The 20,276-nt window shown below is 44.5% G+C and overlaps 1 protein-coding gene across 1 annotated transcript in view; it reads right to left on the bottom strand.

The window, feature by feature from the left end:
- The window catches only part of LOC129709333 (ATP-dependent translocase ABCB1-like), a 162,435-nt gene that overhangs the window by 132,880 nt on the left and 9,279 nt on the right, over positions 1 to 20,276 (bottom strand). Inside the window, exons 2-3 of the mRNA XM_055655616.1 lie at positions 18,377 to 18,431; positions 3,482 to 3,632 (exon numbers count right to left, since the gene is read on the bottom strand). Coding sequence (XP_055511591.1) covers positions 3,482 to 3,632; positions 18,377 to 18,431 — 206 coding nt within the window. The remainder of the gene's footprint in view (positions 1 to 3,481; positions 3,633 to 18,376; positions 18,432 to 20,276) is intronic.

Raw genomic sequence — 20,276 nt, 5'->3', positions numbered from 1 at the left:
AGGAGTTCAAAATTGAGAGATAATTAAAAACATGCCAAACAGAAATAAAGTATTTTCATTTGCAGGAAGTCTATTCTAGTGTAGTCTCTTGGTCTATCTGTCTCATCAACCTACCCAATTGGCTAATTGTTTACCTTGGCTCCATTTTCCTGCACCAAAATCTACCTCCATACCTTTTCACCCTTGGTTCCACACTCATGAATCATTGTTGAACTTTTCTATGACTACAATGTCCTAGTTGCTGCTTCAGATGTTAGGCATGGCAAGAGCTCAGCGCTCAAAACTGGTTCTGACACTGCAAATATGTTTAGGTGGATCTAGTGATGAACTTTCTTGTGATCCATGTCTCACTCTACCGTTATATTGGGAGGAAATGCTGGAACAAAAGAAACCACCTTCTTCCTTTTTCTAAACCAGAGTACTGCAACTAGTTCAGACTCCCCGACCACTACCCTGAATTAAATCGACTGACTCAGCTCAGTGTCATCAAAACAGTGCGTCACACTTTACAAGGGGAAGTTAAGAGTCATAAAAAAGAAACCACAATTTTTTGCTGTTTCCTTGGCCGACACGTACACATTGTGATCATTCTGCAAGTAACCAATTATGGTCACATCAAGGTTTAACCACCTGATGCAAAAGTTCGGTGTGGTGAGCACTTATCTGAATCAGGAGATTAAAGGTTCAAATCCCGCTCCAGTGATTGAAGCACCAAATTCTAGTTTAGTATTCCAGCATCATATTGAGAGTGCAGTGCATTTTTGGACTTGCATTCAGAAGATCTCATGATGATATTTTAGAAGGATTGTGGTAAAATTACTGATCTAGCATTCTAAATTTGTCACCATTAGTCCAAAAGCACGAGTCAAATTGCCATGACTGCAACTGGAGAAATTAAATTTAAATAACTCTCCAATTTTAGGTAACTCATATTACCTTTCTATATTAGAAGTGGCCATGGTTGTCTGGTTGTGATGGTTGTCTATCTGTCATTTTGCTCAGTTTTCCCTCTCTGCATGAGCACAGCCTAAACTACAGGACATGTCCCACACCTTGCTACTTTCAACATGAGTAAAAAAAACAGCCAACTTCTAACTGCTCTCACCCTATCACAGATATATATTTTTGTCTTATTCCTCCATCCTATCACCTTCCTTCCCTCTCTTGTATCTCTTTTACTGTTCCAGCAAAATGTCTCTAACCCAAAATCCATAATCTGCTTCTCTTTCCCCAGAGCTGGCTGACCTGCAGAGTGTTTTTAGTATTCTCTGTTTTTATTTTAGATTTCCAGCATCTCTGTTAATCTTTAAAATAAAGATAAGGCATTCTTACTCTGACGTCTTAAATCAGGTTAGATCTTTGTTCCAGAAATCATCAGTTGTCATTAAATAACAGCTTTGGTAAAGTGAGGGCAGTTACTTCTCTCCGATCTCTGATCTAGTTCTGAAATATGCTGATGTTTCACTAGAAGGGGTGAACATTTCAAAAACAAAAGTGCAGGGAATGACAATTTGACCAGCTTGCAAACACACAGCACTAATGTCATGAAGCAAAATAACAATGCTGAGGTTTATTATTGACATGTACCGAGGTACAGTGGAAACTTGGTTTGCATGCTGTCCAATCAGATAATACTGTACACAAATACAAATCAAAAGTACAACAGATAAAACAAAAGGGAAGATACAGAGTGCAGAATATAATTCTCAGCATTGTATAGATTTACAGATAGAAAAAAGATTTGAAAGACTTAGGGCAATTGTATGAGATAACTAGACCAAGTTCAGACCCGTTGTGTCTGTTCCCCCAACGTGCGGTTGTGGAAGGGGGGGGGGGGGGGGGGGGGGGGGGCGGCATGCAGCGTCACATACACTAACTATTCCCCCTCCACCCCGCCCCCGCACTCCCGCTAATTCCCCCCCTGGAGAGGGGGGGGAGAGGGGGGGGGGGGGGGAGAGAGGGGGGGAGGGGGGGAGAGGGGGGGAGAGAGGGTGGGGAGGGAGAGATGGAGAGAGAGAGAAAGGGATAGAGAGTGAAGAGGGAGATTGAGAGAGAGAAGGGGATAGAGGGAAAGAGGGGAGAGAGAGAGAGAGGGGGGGAAAGGAGAGGGGGGAGGAGAGGTGGGGGCGTGGAAAGGGGAGGAGAGGGGGGAGAGAGGAGAGGGGGGGAGAGGAGAGGGGGGAGAGGAGAGGGGGGGAGAGGAGGAGGGGGGAGAGGAGAGGGGGGGGAGAGGAGGGGGAGGGGAGAGGAGGGGGGGAAGAGGAGAGGGGGGGAAGAGAGGAGAGGGGAAGAGGAGAGGGAGAGAGGAGAGAGAGGAGAGGGGGAGAGAGGAGAGGAGGGAGGAGAGGGGGGAGAGGAGAGGGAGGGAGGGGGGGGAGCTCTGATTGAGGCACACCACTTGCAGAGACTGATTGAGGCACACCACTTGCAGAGACTGATTGAGGCACACCACTTCCTGGTTTTATAGTCCCTCCCCTCCCTCCAGCAGGGGCAGCAGAGAGAATGGGGAATTTTGTAAAAACATTAATATGTCTGCCAATTATCATCGACAGGGAAAATCCTCGGCACACATGTGGCAGAGGGGGGCTCCGAGCGAGGTGGCCAAAAATGACGGCCGTAGGTGGTGGCGTACTCTCGGAAATCGCAGCACAGTAAGCCAAAATCGGTCAAGAACAGACTTTTAGTAATATAGAAGATAATAGATTCTTCTCTGGGAAGAACAGACAAAGGGTCACCCTGCCCCAGTGCCATCTTGTAGCCAACTTGCTACAGCAGTGCATTTTCAAATTCAGATCCCAATAAAAGACAAATCTTCTTTACTGTCATCTAAAAACTGATAGATATATTTTGAGTAAAAACTGAAGTGCAATGAAACCTATACATTTAAAAAGACACAAAGTGCTAGAGAGAATCAGCAGGTCAGGCAGCATGCCTGGAGAACATGGATAGGTGACGTTATGGGTCAGGACTTTTCTTTAGTCCAATCTTAACCAAAATTAAGTGGCTCTGGTGAACGTTTATATATCAAAACCTTTAACATTTTGTTTAGGTGAACACATGGTCTTCCATTGTTAACACTAAATTTATGTGAGAGCATCAAATACTGCTAGCACGCATTTTTGACAGTTGATTGTAACTTATATAAAGTCGTTATTGAATTTAATGAATTTAATGAATTTGAATGTGTAAATAACAGTGCAGTATTCTCAGAGATAGCGCTAGCAAATCAAGACAAATAAATGACCAAAGTGTGTACAAAAGGTTAAATTATACTGTACAATATCTGCATCAGAACGGCATTATCTTGATAATCCAGAAAGTTAAAATCACGTGATCTATCCATCTACAAAAAGTATATATATTTGGTCAGTTCCTCCATTTCCTGCTCAAAGTTGTACAAATGCAGCTATGTACTTACATAAGAGGAAAGCAAGTATTCAAGCTTCTGTGGTTTCTGTGGAAGAGTCGTGTATATATTTACCTGGTATATTTTTCATAAGTCCATGATGAACAAAGCTGTCTGTCAACTCTCCAAACACTATGATCATGAGTGGCAGGGCAGTTCCATGAATTATGGCAGCAAAACTACCCAGCACCATCAACAATTTATCACCACAATCTGCATAGCGAAACTAAATAAGAATAATTAGAAACACTGCTATTAATTTTGAAACCCATATTGACATTTTAAAAATTGTATCTATCTATATATATTACATTGCTATTTTAATTAATTCAAATTGTTCAAAATTACATTTGGATCGACTTTGGGTAACAATTCAAAGTAACCCATCGTTATATCATCACTGCTGTAAGTTACCATTTCAAAAGCTTTTACCAAATTCCAAACCTTTCCTAGACTTACCAAGATGCCAGATTTAAATGACTGATTAAATTTAAATAAGTTCAAATGATTAAAAATGAGTGAAACTGATTTTGGATAACTGATGTTGGAAAGTACTTGGGGAGGGGTGGTTTGGGCTGACTGGGAAGTGAACCAAGGAGTTGAGGAGGCAGCAGTCTCTGTAGCAGGTGGAAAGCGATGGGGATGGGAAGATGTGACTGGTGGTTAGATCACTTTGGAATGGATAAAGTATTAGACTCTAGGAATGTTAAGAGTTATGGGGAATAAGCAATAAAGTGGAGTAAAAACCAGACCACTTCACTCATGATGTTATTGTTTGGTGGAGCTGGTTCAAGATGCCACATGATCTATTCCTGCTCATCTTTCTCTGCACAATGTAGGGGAATATACTGAAGGGGCAACATTTCATAACATTGCCAAGCAAATCAGGATTTGTTAAAGATTTTAAGCAGCACCAACTTCTCTTCCGTGGGTTGTTCAGATTAAATCTTACTTACAAGATGCCGGACGTGTTGTCTTGGTGCTAGTCACAACAGGATCTTACGTGGTCTCAAACATTACATGGTGTCAAAGTTAAAAAAAAAATCTAAAGAAAAGAATGGCAGGACTCAAGCCTCCGGGGCTACTCTCCATGCAAGGAAACTTGGCCAAGAAATATAAGGACTGGATAAGGGCATTCCAGCTATACGAGGCGGCAACAGAACTAACAAATAAACCAGATAATATTCACTGTGCAACATTCCTCCATGTAGCAGGGCCGACAGCTCAGGAGATTTATGAGACCTTTTGAGTTTGCCCAGGAGGAAACTGACAAGATACAACTGTTGAAGAATATGTTTCAGACATACTGTGAACCAAAAAAGAACTGTCTCAAGATATATCTTTAATACACGTAATCAGCGGCGAGGAGAGACCTTCTCCAGCTACTTGAGTGCAGTGAAGTCTTTAGCTAATGATTGCAAGTTTGGCATTATCCATGACTCATTGCTGCAAGACAGAATTATCTGCGGCATCACCAGCCAGCCACTCCGGGAAAAACTACTACAATGCGATGATTTAACACTGGAAAAATGCAGTGACAAGTGTCTGATAGCTGAAGCAGCAGCCGAACAGATGAAGCCCCAACCGCCATCGACACCAAAGAGACTGTTGATTACGTGCAAGGGGACAGCACCAGTCGGCCATGGGGCCGAGGCAAGGATTCGCGATCCAGACAACCACAGACAGAAATACGTGATTATGATAAGGATACCGTCTGCCGGTCATGCACACGCAGGCATAAAGGCAACTACTGCCCTGCTCAGTACATGAGATGTTATACCTGCAGAGAGATTGGACATCTTTCCAGATCCCCCGACTGCCCGGTAAATAGAGCGCCCAACAGCCGTCCACGTACCTGACAACATGACTGGCTAATCAGACAAAAGGCCGGGGACTGGAGCCATGACGTCCGCGACATTGAGTTCCAGATGAACACTTCACCACTGCCTGAGCCAGTGGACGACAATGTTGATGTCTTCTACATTGACGCCGTGACTGATGCTGTGATTGGGTCGACGTGTGAATGGGGACAGATGTGCAGCATCAACAAGGTGAACATTGAGTTCAAACTTGACTCTGGAGCTCGTGGACATCCTGCCAGAGCACTTGTTCAGAAAGACTGGTCTTGACTTACTGAAGATGAACGTGACCCTGAGGTCATACTCTGGACATACAATGAAGCCCGTGGGGCAGGCAATGGGGAACGTCAAAGTAGGTAAGAAAGAACACAGGGTTGTCTTTCAAATAGTGAGGGTGAATGTGAAACCCATATTTGGGAAACTAACGTGTGAAAAGTTAGGGCTTCTTGTGCGAAAGGAGGCGGTTGATGGCGTGAGTGCGGGCTCATCATACACTGCGAGGATCATTGAGGAAAATCGCGAGATTTTCCAAGGGCTGGGAAGGCTAAAAGGACATGAGTACAACATAGCGCTGCAAGAGAACGTGCAACCTAAGCAAAACCGGCTCCGCACTATCCCATATAAACTCAGGGATAAGGTCAAAGCCGAATTAGAGCGCATGGAAAGCTTGGAGTCATAAAGCCCGTGAGCGAACCGACGGATTGGGTGAATTCAATGACTGTGGTTAACAAGCCTAATGGCGGTCCGTATATGCCTTGACCCACGTGACCTCAATGCGGCCATTTGCAGGGAGCATTTCCCGATGCTGACGTTCGAGAACATTGCAGCCCGCATGCCAAATGTAGAAAGGTTCTCGAAATTTGACGCTACAAGTGGGTACTAGCAGTTCCCACTGAGTGATGACAGCTCGCGTCTGACCACATTTAATACTCCCTTTGGGAGATACAGATACCTCGTGCTTCCATTTGGAATCTCATCCGCAAGTGAGATTCGGCAGAGGCCGATGCAGGAAGAGTTTAGCGATTTTGAAGGGATGGAGATAGTTGTTGATGACATTCTTGTGAACACAGCACAACATGACGCAAGGGTGAAAACCCTACTCGAACGGGTGAAAGAATCCGGCCTAAAGCTCAATCCCCGAAAGTCGGTAATGCGCTCAAATGAGATTGAATATGTGGGACACGTCATCTCGCAAGCAGGCGTGCCACCAAGCCCATCTCGTGTCAGCAGCATGCTACAAATGCCATAACCGCCAAACAAGGCTGAAGTGCAAACGTTCTGGGGGATGGTGACAAACATAGCCAAGTTTATTCCGAACCTCTCGGAGATCACCACCCCACTTAAGACAGTTAACAGAAAAGGGAATAGCGTGGCATTTTGAGCAGAAACACAGAAGAAATGTCTTCTCACTTCGCCACCCATACTCAAACTGTACGAGGTGAACGCGCCCGTTTCGATTGCCACAGATGCTTCCAACAGCGGATTTGGAGCGCTGATGCAAGATGAGAGACCTGTTGCCTACGCATCACGATGTGTGAACGTGGCTGAGTGCAACTATGCAAATATAGAGAATGAGCTGTGCTCCATATTGTACGCATGCAGAAAGTTTCATGACTTCATTGTCGGTCTGTGCACAGTAATCCTTACTGACCACAAGCCATTAGTAGGCTTGCTCGCTAAACCGCTACACAAATTAAGCCCCAGACTCCAGCGCATGCGAATGCACCTGCTACGGTACGACCTGGAAGTCGGGACGTGAAATGTTTGTCCCCGATGCCCTGAGCCGGCTGCCCAGTGCAAACAGTGCGGAAAACACCGCCTGCCGAAGAGTACACTGCCATCCTACACATGCCGACATGCCGTGCAGTTACATGCTGAAACAGATAAGGATCGAACCCTACACTTTTGTGTAACATAAGAAAGGGTCAGACATGCCTTGCGCAGTTTCCATGCTGAAACAAATCGCCAAGGATCGAACCTTAACATTTTGGCGCTTTGTGTAAGTACTAATAATGAAGTAAATCATTAACGAAAAATCGGTTGGCCTAGTATTATTAGTTTTATAGGCCCAGTTCTAATAGTTTTAAAATTACTGTCTGATTCCGCAAACCTCTCGCAGCCCCAGGGTTTTATAGAGCAAACAATTAAATGCCATGATTTTTACGAGCAGTATTTTTCTGGCATTTGAGGGCACTAAAGTCTGATGAACCCACTAGAAAGCCGGCAATGAACACTAAAGTCATGTTATATTGTGATGAAAATCTTTGGACACTTAGGAATAATCTTTCCTTATGGGCGTTTGACTATCCAAGATCACAGCTTTTTTGCAATGTCCATTGAAAATCAATAGGGAACAAGATGCTAATTTCCGAGTATGAAAATGGTCATACCTTTTTTAATACTTGAGATATGAAAGTGAATTTGGTGTCAAATTAAACTTATTGTTATGCTTTATCTGATGGGATAAATTGCAGACTTGATTTTTTAAATCTCAAAATTTTGTAACATTGCTACCATACATGCCATGACGATGAAGTTGATGGATTAGTCGAAACTTAAACAATGAGCTCGCAATTTATTTGCGTGGCCAGGAATGAATGCACAGATTGAGGACACAGTGGGAAATTGCTCGATATGCCAGGCAACCAGGAAAGCACAAGCAAGCGAGCCGCTCCAATCACACTTCATCCCCAGCAGACCATGGTCTAAGGTCGGCACAGACATCTTCCATCTAGATGCAGTTGACCATTTGCTTGTAGTAGATTATTACTCCAAGTACCCAGAAATAGCGCAACTGACAGACATGACGTCACATTCAGTGATACGTGAGATGATGGGCATGTTTGCCCGGAATGGCATTCCTGACTTAGTGATGATAGACAATGCGAGACAATTTGTCTGTGATGAGTTTCGTAGGTTCCAGGATGACTGGGAATTTGCCCATGTCACCTCAAGTCCCATATATCCACAGAGCAACAGGCAGATAGAGCGCTGTGTGCAAATTATAAAAAGTATCATGAGGAAAGCCAAACGCAGTGGCCGTGACCCGATGTACGCCATCCTTGAATACCGCAACACCCCACTTGATGGGACAGGTGGCTATGCACCCTCACAGTTACTGAACAGTAGACTGTTAAGAAGCAAATTGTCATCGCCTCTATCACTCTTACTGCCTCATCATGTCCCTCCCATGGGACCGCAACTGGCCGTCCGGCAAGAAAATCAGGCAGCATACTTCAATGAGAAGGTAAGCCCCAAGCCGCTGCCGTGCCTGGAACAACAGGTGTGGTTTCATGCCAAACCAGCCGAGTGGCAACGTGGCCGTATTGCAAGAGGAAACATGTACCCTCGGAGCTACGTCATCTCTACACCGAGCGGTACTGAGTTCCGCAGAAACAGGAAGGACATGCGACCTGCGCATGAAGCAGCTGAGCCATGCACTGGCAACACGCAGCAGACAAGTGCGAACACTTTCTCACGAGGAGGAACCGCTCTCCCAGAAGGAGCCAGTCTCCCAGACTCAAGAGAACTATCACAGGCCGCATCACAAGGTTCTGTGGTGAGGGAATTGGCTCAAAGCGAGCCAAGCCACACTCGCACACAACAGAAATACGACACAGAACGAGTTGGAAATACGAGTAGTGGGCGATTGTCAAAACCCCCAACTTGACTTGTTAAGTAAACTTGTTGGGCAATTATTTTATAGCTTGGTAGTATGAAGAGCACTGTGTTATTTGTAGTACTTTATCTACATTAAATTGATTAAAGGTTCAATTTATTAGTTTTGGCCAACGTTGAAAAGAAAGGTCAAAGGTTATTTTATTGGTCACATACACCTAGGTGTAGTGAAATGTTTCTTGCCAATGCAGCACATAAAGAAAAAATACAGACATAACAATAATAAAGAAATGTAAACATAAAAACATCCCCCCACAATGGTTCCCATTATGAGGAAAGGTACAGTGTCCAGTCCCCATCCCATGTCCACCCATAGTCGGGCCTATTGAGGCCTCCACAGTTGCCTTTAAGGAGGCCCGATGTTCCAGGCCATTCTCGCCGGATGATTGTACTCCGGCATCGGGAGAATCCTCTCGGCGACATGGGAACCCTGGAACAGCCGCTTCCCTTACTGGAGACCGCGGCTTCCAAAGCCAACAAGGCCGCGCCGGTTGGAGCTCCACCACTGGCGATCTCATTGAGAGATCCCAGGCTCCCGATGTTTAAGTTCAGCGCCGCCGCCCGCAGCTGGCCACCCGCAGCTGGACGCTCCAAAGACCCGCAGCTCCGCGATGTTTATCTCGGCGGTCTCAGCATACCGGAGTTCCAACGCGGCGACCCAGGCAAGGCATCGCCCGCTCCGCAATAGCGCTCCAGCGCTGTGCCGCCGCCGAAGCCGAGGTACTGGGCGGTCCCCTCACGAAACTCCGCTCCAGGCCCGCTGGTAGGCCGCGAGGACGGGTCGAAAATGCAGCCCGGAGAAAAGCTGCCTCTCCGACCAGGTAGGAAATCTGAAAAGTAGTTTCCCCCCCCACCCCCCACATAAAAAAGTCTAGAACTCCATAAACTAAACACTAAAACTCACTAAAATTTGTTTTTAAAAAAGAGTGAAAAACGAACACATGCAGACTGGGCAGCCATACCACAGGACAGCACCCCCCCCCCCCCCCCCCCCCCCCCCCCCCCCCCCCAACTTTTAGGGGGAGATGCAAGGTAATTTAAGGGAAGGGGGAGATGTGATGTATATGTAATATAAATGTCAGTGCCCCGTTAATATAAATGCCTGTGCCTCGTGATTGAGGTCAGGTGACCTTCGAGAAGTTTCCGTGGGTTGTTCAGATTAAATCTTACTTACAAGATGTCGGACGTGTTGTCTTTGTGCTAGTCACAACAGGGCCTTACGTGGTCTCATACATTACAGTGCCAGGCCTGAAAAGTTACCCGTTTTACTTTCCACAGATTGCCCGACTTACCAGCATTTAGTTTTTATTTCAGATTTCCAGCATCTGTGGTTTATCTGATTGTTATTCAACAATATTATCTCCACTGGACCATAAAATAGCACCGAGGTCATTCAATGTGTTGCATTTGTCCCAATACTTTGTGTAAACCATCTAAACAGTCTGTATTTTCTTGGATAAAAATCAATAGGCTCTAAAACAATATTCCACAATGAAATAACCATTAGTTCTCATCTCTTCAAACTTTCTCACTCATTGTCCTTTTGAAGGCCGACATCTCCAGGTAACATGTATTATCCTTCTCATGCCTGGCACCGAACCCTCAAAGCAGGAACGTCATTTGATTTTGTTTGGTTTATTTATTGTCAGGTCTACTGAGGTAAAGTGAAATGCTTTTGATGCGCGCTAACCGGTCAGTAGAAAGACTTTACACCAGGGTGACAGAGAATTTCCCAAAGCCACCTTGAAAAATTGCACCATATTGTATGATAGTTTCTGGCCCAACGGCCACATAAAATGGAAGAGCATTTAGGAATACATAGAGCATAAAATAGTACAGCATAGGAACAGACCTCTCGGCCCACAATTTCCTTGCTGAACAGAATATCCAGTTAAACTAATCTCCCCTGCCTGAATGTGATCCCATCCCTCCATTCCCTGCATATCCATGTACCTTTCCAAAAGGCTCTTAAATGCCACTTTTGTATCTGCCTCCACCACCATCCATAGCAGTGTGTTCTTGGGACCCATCACTCCTTGTGCAAAGAAACATTTGCTGCATATTTCTTTTAAACTTTATCCTTCTCACCTTAAAGCTAAGCCGTCTAATCTTTGACATTTCCACCCTAGGGGAAAAGGTTTCTGACTCTGCCCTGCCCCATAATTGTACATACTTCAATCAGGTCTCCCCTCAGCCAACAACACTCCAGAGAAAACAATCTGTTTGCACTGAGAGCCTGGAGAATCTTTGTCAGGAGCACACCAGAGCCAGGTGTAGACAGGTGTAGAAGAGCACCCTCCAAGCCACCCACCCACCTGCAGGATGAAGTAAGGATTACATCACATTGAAAACAGGAATCATCAACATCACTTTATTGTGCATTATGTCAGTATATTAATAGTCTCACTACCAGTAGTGATAAGTGTAGATCAAAATGTCAGTATACTGAAACAGTAAACGCTCATTTTAATGGGCCAATTTATAAGGGATTTAGGTTATAGCGGACAGATCTACTGACGTTGCCAATGTGACCCATGGCTCGCAAGGTGCACCAGTGAGCTATTCCTCACCTACTGCCACACGGTCCAGTTGACGCAGCTGTTGTTGAAGCTCACGTTGTAGCACCTGGTCGGCAGCGCTTTATTGAAGCCTGCTGCCATCAACATGACGCACTCTGTCACCATGGGTTTCCCTCTCCTCTCACCAGCTGCCACTTCTTCCTATCGGTTGTCACTTTGTCCACTCGGCTTCTCTCTCCCCCCCCCCTCCTCCTCCTCCTTCAACCTCAACTCCAGCATCGCCTACATACATACTCCACCTTGGACGATGTTGTCGACTGCAGGGAGAGAGGAGGAGACAAAGGTGGAAGAGGGAGCGGCGAAGAGGATAAAGTGATGGGAGGAGGATGCGGCAGCTGTGAAGCCGGGGGTGTACAAAGCGATGGCTGACAGGAAGAAGGGACAGTCGGTGAGAGGAGAAGGAGCCCCACGGTGACCGAGCGCATCCTGTCATTGGCAGTGGCCTGAAGAGAGCGCTGACGGCCAGGGACTACAATGTGAGCCGCAACAACAGCCACTTCAACCGGACAACATGGAAGCTGGTGAAGAACAGGGCACAGGTGCAAACCAGCAGCATTGGCGCCTAGTATTAAGTTGAAACGACACATTACAGGAGTAACTCAGCAGACTGAATCAGTCTGAAGAAGGGTCCCAACCCAAAACATCACCTATCTATGTTCTCCAGAGATGCTGCCTGACCTGCTGAGTTACTCCAACACTTTGTGTTCTTTGGTGCATTAACTAGCATTTGCATTTCTTTGTTTCTATGCACAGTACAATGAGATTATCTTACTCGGTTATAATGAACAATTGCCAATAACGGATACTATTCCTCCCCCCATGGTCCGTTATAACAAGTGTGCATTGTATCTGCACATTACAGGTGCTTTGATCTGTGATCCAACACTGCCACTGCCCCTGGGGAAAGGGGGTGGTTATGGATTGTGTTAACTGCAGTCACAGATGCAAATAGTTTACCACCAGCAGATCTAAGCATTGCTCTCTCTCTTTCCACATCTCCCTCCATTTCTAACCCTGCATTTTTATTACCCTGTCCACACCCAGCTCCTGTGTTTGCTCATTTTTGACAATACACACTTGCTTTCTATGAGTCAGTATGAATATGTTGCCTGCTTTATCATTTAGATTAATCTTTAACATATCTTAAAAGGGAGGGAGCCTCAATAATGGTTTTTTTACAAGCAATGACCAATTACACAATTTTATTTGCAAAACTAATTTCTATGGGGAAAGCAATAATGGCAGCCAGAATATTTTATTTTTAAAAGCATGCAAAGGTGCAAAAGATCCTTGTGTGTCCTAGAAGGTAGTGGGAAGCAAGGGAGGAGATTGCCTATGGCCTGTCAGAGAATGTTGTATCTTTGTTAGCCACAGGTGAGAACCAGCAGGCTGGAGGATAATTAATGGTGTGCCTTTATTTAAGGAGGGCAGCATGGAAAATTCAAAGACCTGCAGACCTATGAGCTTTACATCAGCTGTAGGAAAGTAGAATTAAGAGATTTTGGGAGGCAGGATTTATTTTCCCCCATGGCAGGCTCGTCTAGAAGGTTAGAACACATGGGATCCAGGGTGTTCTAGCTTATTGGATCCATAACTGGCTTAGTGGTAGAAAGCAAAGTTTGATAGTGGAGGTTGTTTGTTAGATATGGGGCTGAAATGTATTCAGTGGCGTGCCACAGGGATTATTGCCGAGTCCTCTGTTGTTTGTCATCCATATTAATGATAGACACAAAAAGCTGGAATAACTGGAAAGGTGTGGAGAGATGGTTCCGCAGAACGACCCAATTTCCCTCTACTAACACTCTGCATTAGCGGAGGTGGTCTTCACCCTCAACAACTTATCCATTGACTCCTCCAACTTCCTCCATCTAAATCATAGCCATGGGCACCCGTATGGGCCCCTGCTATGCCACCTCTTTGTAGGGTACGTTGAACAATCCCTGTTCCAGGCGTACACAGGCCCTGTTCCCGATAGACAATAGGTGCAGGAGTTTTATCCACATTAAACTGCATTTTTGCCCACTCACCCAACCTGTCCAAGTCACCCTGCATCCTCATAGCATCCTCCTCACAGTTCACACTGCCACCCAGCTTTGTGTCGTCTGCAAATTTGCTAATGTTACTTTTAATCCCTTCGTGCAAATCATTAATATACATTGTAAATAGCTATGGTCCCAGCACCGAGCCTTACGGTACCCCACTAGTTACTGTCTGTCATTCTGAAAGGGACCTGTTAATCCTTACCCTTTGTTTCCTGTCTGCCAATCAATTTTCTATCCATGGCAGGACCCAACCCCCAATACCATGTGGTCTAATTTTGCCCACTTATCTCCTATGTGGGACCTAATCAAATGCTTTCTGAAAGTCCAGGTACACTACATCCACTAGTTCTCCCTTGTCCATTATCTTGGATACATCCTCAATAAATTCCTGAAGATTAGTCAAGCATGATTTCCCCATCGTAAATCCATGCTGATTCAGACCGATCCTGCTACTGCTGTCCAAATGTGCCGCTATTTCTTCTTTTATAATTGACTCCAGCATCTTCCCCACCACTGATGTCAGGCTAACTGGTCTCTAATTCTGTTTTCTCTCTGCCGGTTTTCTTAAAGAACGGAATAACATTTGCTACCCTCCATTCCACAGGAATTGATCATGAATCTGTAGAACATTGGAAAATGATTATCAATGCATCCACTATTTCTAGAGCCCCTTCCTTAAATACCCTGGGATGCAGACCATCATGGCCCTGGGGATTTATCAACCTTCAGTCCCATCAGTCTACCCAACACCATTTCCTGCCCGTTACATGGACGACTGCATTAGTGCTACTTCCTGCACCCATATAGAACTCATGGACTTCCATCAAGTTCACCACCAATTTTCATCCTGCACTCAAATTTACTTGGACCATCTCTGACACCTCCCTGTCCTTTTTTGATCTCACAGACTCCATCACAGGAAATAGATTATTGACTGGCATCTACTACAAACTGACTGACTCCCACAACTATCTCAACTACAATTCTTCCCACCCTACTTCCTGCAAACTCTATCACCTACTCCCAATTTCTCTGTCTACATTGCATCTGCGCCCAAGATGAGATGTTCCGTACCATGACATCCGAGATGTCCTCATTCTTGAGGGAACGGGGTTTCCCCTCTCTCCATGTAGACTGGGTGATCGTTTCGCGGAGCACCTTCGCTCAGCCCCCCTAAACCTACCTGATCTCCCGATTGCCAGACACTTTAATTCTCATTCCCATTCCTGCACTGACCTTTCTGTCCTTGATCTCCTTCATTGTCAGTGAGGCTAAATGCCAATTGGAGCAACAGCATCTCATATTTTGCTTGGACAGCTTACAGCCCAGTCGTATGAATATTGATTTATCTCACTTCAGGTAGCCCCGGCATTCCCTCTCTCTCTATCCCTCCCCCACCCACATCGCAGTAGCTTCTCGTTTTCACCCCACAAACAGCTAGCAATGGCCTGTTTCCTTTATCATTGTTACTTTTTTTATTCATTAATTGGTCCTTATCTCATCACATATTTGTCTATATTTGTCATATATCTCGTTTCCCTTATTCCTAAACAGGCTGAAGGTCTCGACCCAAAACATCACCCATTCCTTCTCTCCAGAGATGCTGCCTGTCCCACTGTGTTACCCCAGCTTTTTGTGTCTAGCTTCTGTTTAAACCAACATCTGCCGTTCCTTCCTACACATATATATTAATGATTTGGATGATAATGTAGGTAGCATTGTTTGGAGATTTGCAGATAACACTAAAATTGGTCGTATAATCGACAGTGAAGAACGTCTTCTAAGGGCATAATTAACTGGAAAAGTGTGAAAGGGATTAACAGATGTAATTTAACTCAGACTAGCATGAAATGATACATTTTTGATAATGTCAACACAGCTAGTGGCAAACAACCTCCACTATCATACTTTGCTTCCTACCACCAAATCAGTTATGCATCCAATTGGCCAGATCACCCTGAAAGAATGGTGGTGAAGGAGTGTGCCATGTTGCTTTCATAGACTGAATCAATGAGTACAAGAGTTGGGATGTCATCTTACAATTGTACATAAATGCTGAATATGTCACTGTTGAGTACATGTGATGGAGTTCATCTGATGAAGTTCTGTTTACCATACTACAGGAATTATATGATTAAGCTAAAGACGATGAAGAATAGATTCACAAGGATGTGGCCGATATTGAATAGACTGGGTCTGGTTTCAAAAGACAATTTTATTGTGTATTGTGTGTTCTTTTTAAATGAATCACTGCCTGCAAATACATTTCACTGCACCTTCAGGTATATGTGACAAATAAAACCGACTTTGATTTTGAAGATGCAGGAAAAATTCCCCAATGTTGGGCGAGTCCAGAACCAGGGGCCACAGTCTTAGAATAAAGGGGAGGTCATTTAAGATTGAGGTGAAAAAAAACTTTTTCACCCAAAGAGTTGTGAATTTATGGAATTCTCTGCCACAGAGGGCAGTGGAGGCCAAGTTACTGGATGGATTAAAGAGAGAGTTAGATAGAGCTCTAGGGGCTAGGGGAGTCAAGGGATATGGGGAGAAGGCAGGTACGGGTTATTGATAGGGGACTATCAGCCATGATCACAATGAATGGCGGTGCTGGCTTGAAGGGCCGAATGGCCTCCTGCACCTATTTTCTATGTTTTTCTATGTTTCTATGAATACTTAGCCTGGTCAAATCCACAAGACGTTCCTGAGACATTGTAAACCTAAATAATTCTTAATCAACTTGAGTTTGCTAAATGACATATCTGCAGAAGCTACTGTTACTGGAATTGTTAATAGTATTCTTATGCTAACACAAACATTTCGAAACAGGTCACCAAGTCTATACTTTGTTGACAGGTTCAACAGATCCAATGGTTTTAACTGCATTTACAAAATTCACCCTCCCTCTAACACACACACACCCACTCACTCACTCACCCACACCCCTCGCCCACTCACACACACCACACACCCCTCACCCACACACACTCACTCACACACTCACACACACTGACACACACACCCATACCCAAACCCAAACCCAGGCCCAGACCACTGAAATAGCGGCAACTGCCGACTCTCACCACCTCCCCAGGTGGGGCCACCGCAGCCACTGCCGACCGTCACTATCTTCAGAAAGCCACCGATGCTGCTGCCCGTATCTCTACTGCAGCTCCCCACAGCCTCCACCAGCGACTCCGCCGACCCTTCCCTCTCCACCGACCACCAGCGGGCCAGAGCCGTCACCTCACCAGAGTTCCAGGCACAGGACAAGGCCCACAACCTCCACCATGCAGACAGCACGTGGTCTGGCTCTAATGGGTCCTAGTGCTCCCCCCCCCCCCCACCCCCCTCTACAGGGAAGACCCTTCAGTAGTGATGGGCCTTCCCCTTCCCCCTCTTTTAATCAGGGTACCCTGACCACACACCCACCAGTTAAAATTCCCCACTTTATTATGGATCCCAATTTCTATGAATTACGATATACAAAACTATGTAGGTTCACACAAAATGTGAATGCTAGTCTTCACAAAATATATGCAAACATTTTCTGAGATTTCAGGAAATTCCCGGCCCCCTCCTTTTGGACTACGGGCCCGGGTACAATGTACCACCTGCACCCCCTCTTTCATAGGCCATGTGTATACATACGCACATACGCGAACAAAATACTGTGTGTGGTATTTACCTTTGTTAGGTTCCTTAAAATGGCTCAACAAATGATGGTACACAACAATGCTGGAGAAACTCAGCAGGTGCAGCAGCATCTAAATAGGCAACGTTTCGGGCCGAAACCCTTCGTCAGTCTGAAGAAGGGTTTCGGCCCGAAACGTTGCCTATTTCCTTCGCTCCATAGATGCTGCTGCACCCGCTGAGTTTCTCCAGCATTTTTGTGTACCTTCGATTTTCCAGCATCTGCAGTTCCTCCTTAAACACTTCTTCAACAAATTGATGTTGTTTACAACCCCTTCATGACCCCCGGAAAAACCCAAAGCGACCCCCAGGTTAAGAACCACTGGTCTAGGACTAGAGGTCATAGCCTCATAGGTAAAGGACGTTACTTCAGGAAAGATGAGGAGGAATTTATTTAGTCAGAGGGTGGAATTGTTCTCTTTCCTGATACAGGCAAACATTAAACATTTCCCACATTTACACAAAAGCTGTCTGACCTCATGAGATCTTCCAGTATTTTCTGTTTTATAGCAGAATCGGCAGGGTATTTTTTCTTCAACGTTGCGTCGGTTGTTTTTAGAAGCATGGGTTACAACAAACAGGAAATGTATAGTGAAAATAAGGCAAAGAAACAAACAATGAGTTCAGGTCGCTAAAAAAACAAGTTATCAAAAACAAAAAAGTGTGCCTCTTTTAGCCAAATATGTGGAACTCTATTGCAAGGGCAACACACAGAAGGCAGTGGAGGCCAATTCATTGGATGTTTAAGAGAGAATTATATTTAGCTCTTAGGGCTAAAGGAATCAAGGGATATGGGGAAAAAGCAGGAACGGGATACTGATGTTAGATGATCAGCCATGATCATATTGAATGGCTCTCGAAGGGCCGAATGGCCTACTCCAGTACCTATTTTTCTATGTTCTATGTTTCACACACCTGATGATATGGAAATAACTATGCATGGTTAAAGACTGCATCATTTAGTCTTTTACATATAAATTATGTTTTAGTATATTTAAGCACGCATTTCACAAAGAAAGTTTTCTCACAAAACTATTAGCAAATTAGATCTTAAAATACTTTACATTGAGTAATATAGATAATTGCCAGTTACTTTTTAGAAATCAAGAAAATGAGCCTTACCAATGACAGTGGGCCGACCTGTTCAATCTTTTTTCCTTTCTCATCCTTAGTTTTGCTGCAAGTTTATAAGATATAATAATCAGATTTTGTTTCAATGTCCTGCCTTTTATTTCTCTAAATATTTCATTAGTTTAAAAATTCCTGAAACCAGTTAAAACATGCTTTTCTCAATATCAAAAATGTTTATTTAAAATCAAATCCATTAAAAAAAATTAAGAATGAATTTTTTGATTGTTTTTAAATAATTTCATCTTAATGGCATTATTTTCAACAGTGCTCACAAAACAATGAGATTTAATCTAACATGGCCTCACAATGACGGATCTGGTAGAGCTGCTGCTTCACATCGCCAGCGACCACAGGTTTAATCCTGACCTCAAGTACTGTCTGTGTGGAGTTTGCATGTTCTTCATGTAACCTCATGGGTTCCTCCAATAATCTCAAAGATGCACAGGTTTGTAGGTTTATTGACCTCTGTAAATTACCCCTAGTATGTAAGAAGTGGATGCGAAAATAGGATAACGTTGAACTAGTGTGAATGGGTGATCGATGGTTGGCGAGGACTCGGTGGCCAAAGGACCTGCTTCCATGCTGTATCTTTCAATCAATTTATGCGCTGAGAAAATCCTACAGAAATATTGGTTCTGAATCCTGGTTTTGAGATGGCAAATTTTACAGCAATAGATCGGGGCAGGCTGGAGAAATGTTTGACGATGCAAGTTAATATATATGTGAGACGAGATACGCTTGGGAGACATGAATGCTCACAACTTGGCTGGGCATTTCTTAGATATACTGTTATAGACCATAGACCATAGACAATAGGAGCAGAAGTACACCATACGGCCTTTCGAGCCAGTACCGCCCCATTCAATGTGATCATGGCTGATCCTCCCCAATCAGAGAAGTTCCTGCCTTCTCCCCATATCCCCCGACTCCGCTATCTTTAAGAACCTTATCTAGCTCTCTCTTGAAAGTATCCAGAGAACTGGCCTCCACCGCCCTCTGAGGCAGAGAATTCCACAGACTCACAATGTGAGAAAAAGTGTTTCCTCGCCTCTGTTATAAATGGCTTACCCCTTATTCTTAAACTGTGGCCCCTGGTTCTGGACTCCCCCAACATCGGGAATATGTTTCCTGCCTCTAGCGTGTCTAAACCCTTAACAATCTTATTTGATTCTATAAGATCCCCTCTCATCCTTCTAAACTCCAGAGTGTACAAGCCCACCTGCTCCATTCTCTCAGCATATTTAATAGCATTTAATAGTAAGATTAAACGAGAACTTACCAGATTTTATGAGGAGTTAAGATGAGCGATTACGTGAAGAAGGGCCGTTCGTCTGCGTGCGCGTCAATCTTCAAAGCAGCGGTGTCAAATCACAGATAACTAAGAAGACCTGAGAATAGTAAGATTGTGAAAAAACTAGAACTTCCATGTGACCTTGATAATATAAGGATGGGAACGGTGGGCACGTAATCGCTCATCGTAACTCCTCATAAAATCAAGATCAAACTTCAAACTGGTAAGTTCCCGTTTAATCTTACTATTTTACTTCGGAGTCACGTGAGTGACTACGTGAAGATTTCAAAGCTCTGTGATTTTATGCCGGCTACGAATCCAGGCGTCACACACTGAATGGATTGACCATGGATGAGATTATTATTAAAGCTTTCAGACATAACGAAGTTAGTAACGACACTGATGCTTTAAAATAAAGGAAAAAATAAATGTTTTATTTGCTTCCCCTCCAAACCTGTGTGAAAGCTAGGTAACAGAACTTCAGATGGCACGAGCAAATACCCCTGGTCCGATTATGGGTTTATTATAAAACCGCTGGAACGTTCTTTCATTCACCCATCCTGCAGCTGCTAGGATGTCATCAAGGGGCACGTCCATCGT

This window comes from Leucoraja erinacea, chromosome 2, assembly GCF_028641065.1.
Source record: "Leucoraja erinacea ecotype New England chromosome 2, Leri_hhj_1, whole genome shotgun sequence".
In the NCBI taxonomy this organism is placed as follows: Eukaryota; Metazoa; Chordata; class Chondrichthyes; order Rajiformes; family Rajidae; genus Leucoraja; species Leucoraja erinaceus.
The sequence above is the reverse complement of the archived record's forward strand: the minus strand, read 5'-3'. Positions and strand labels throughout refer to the sequence as shown.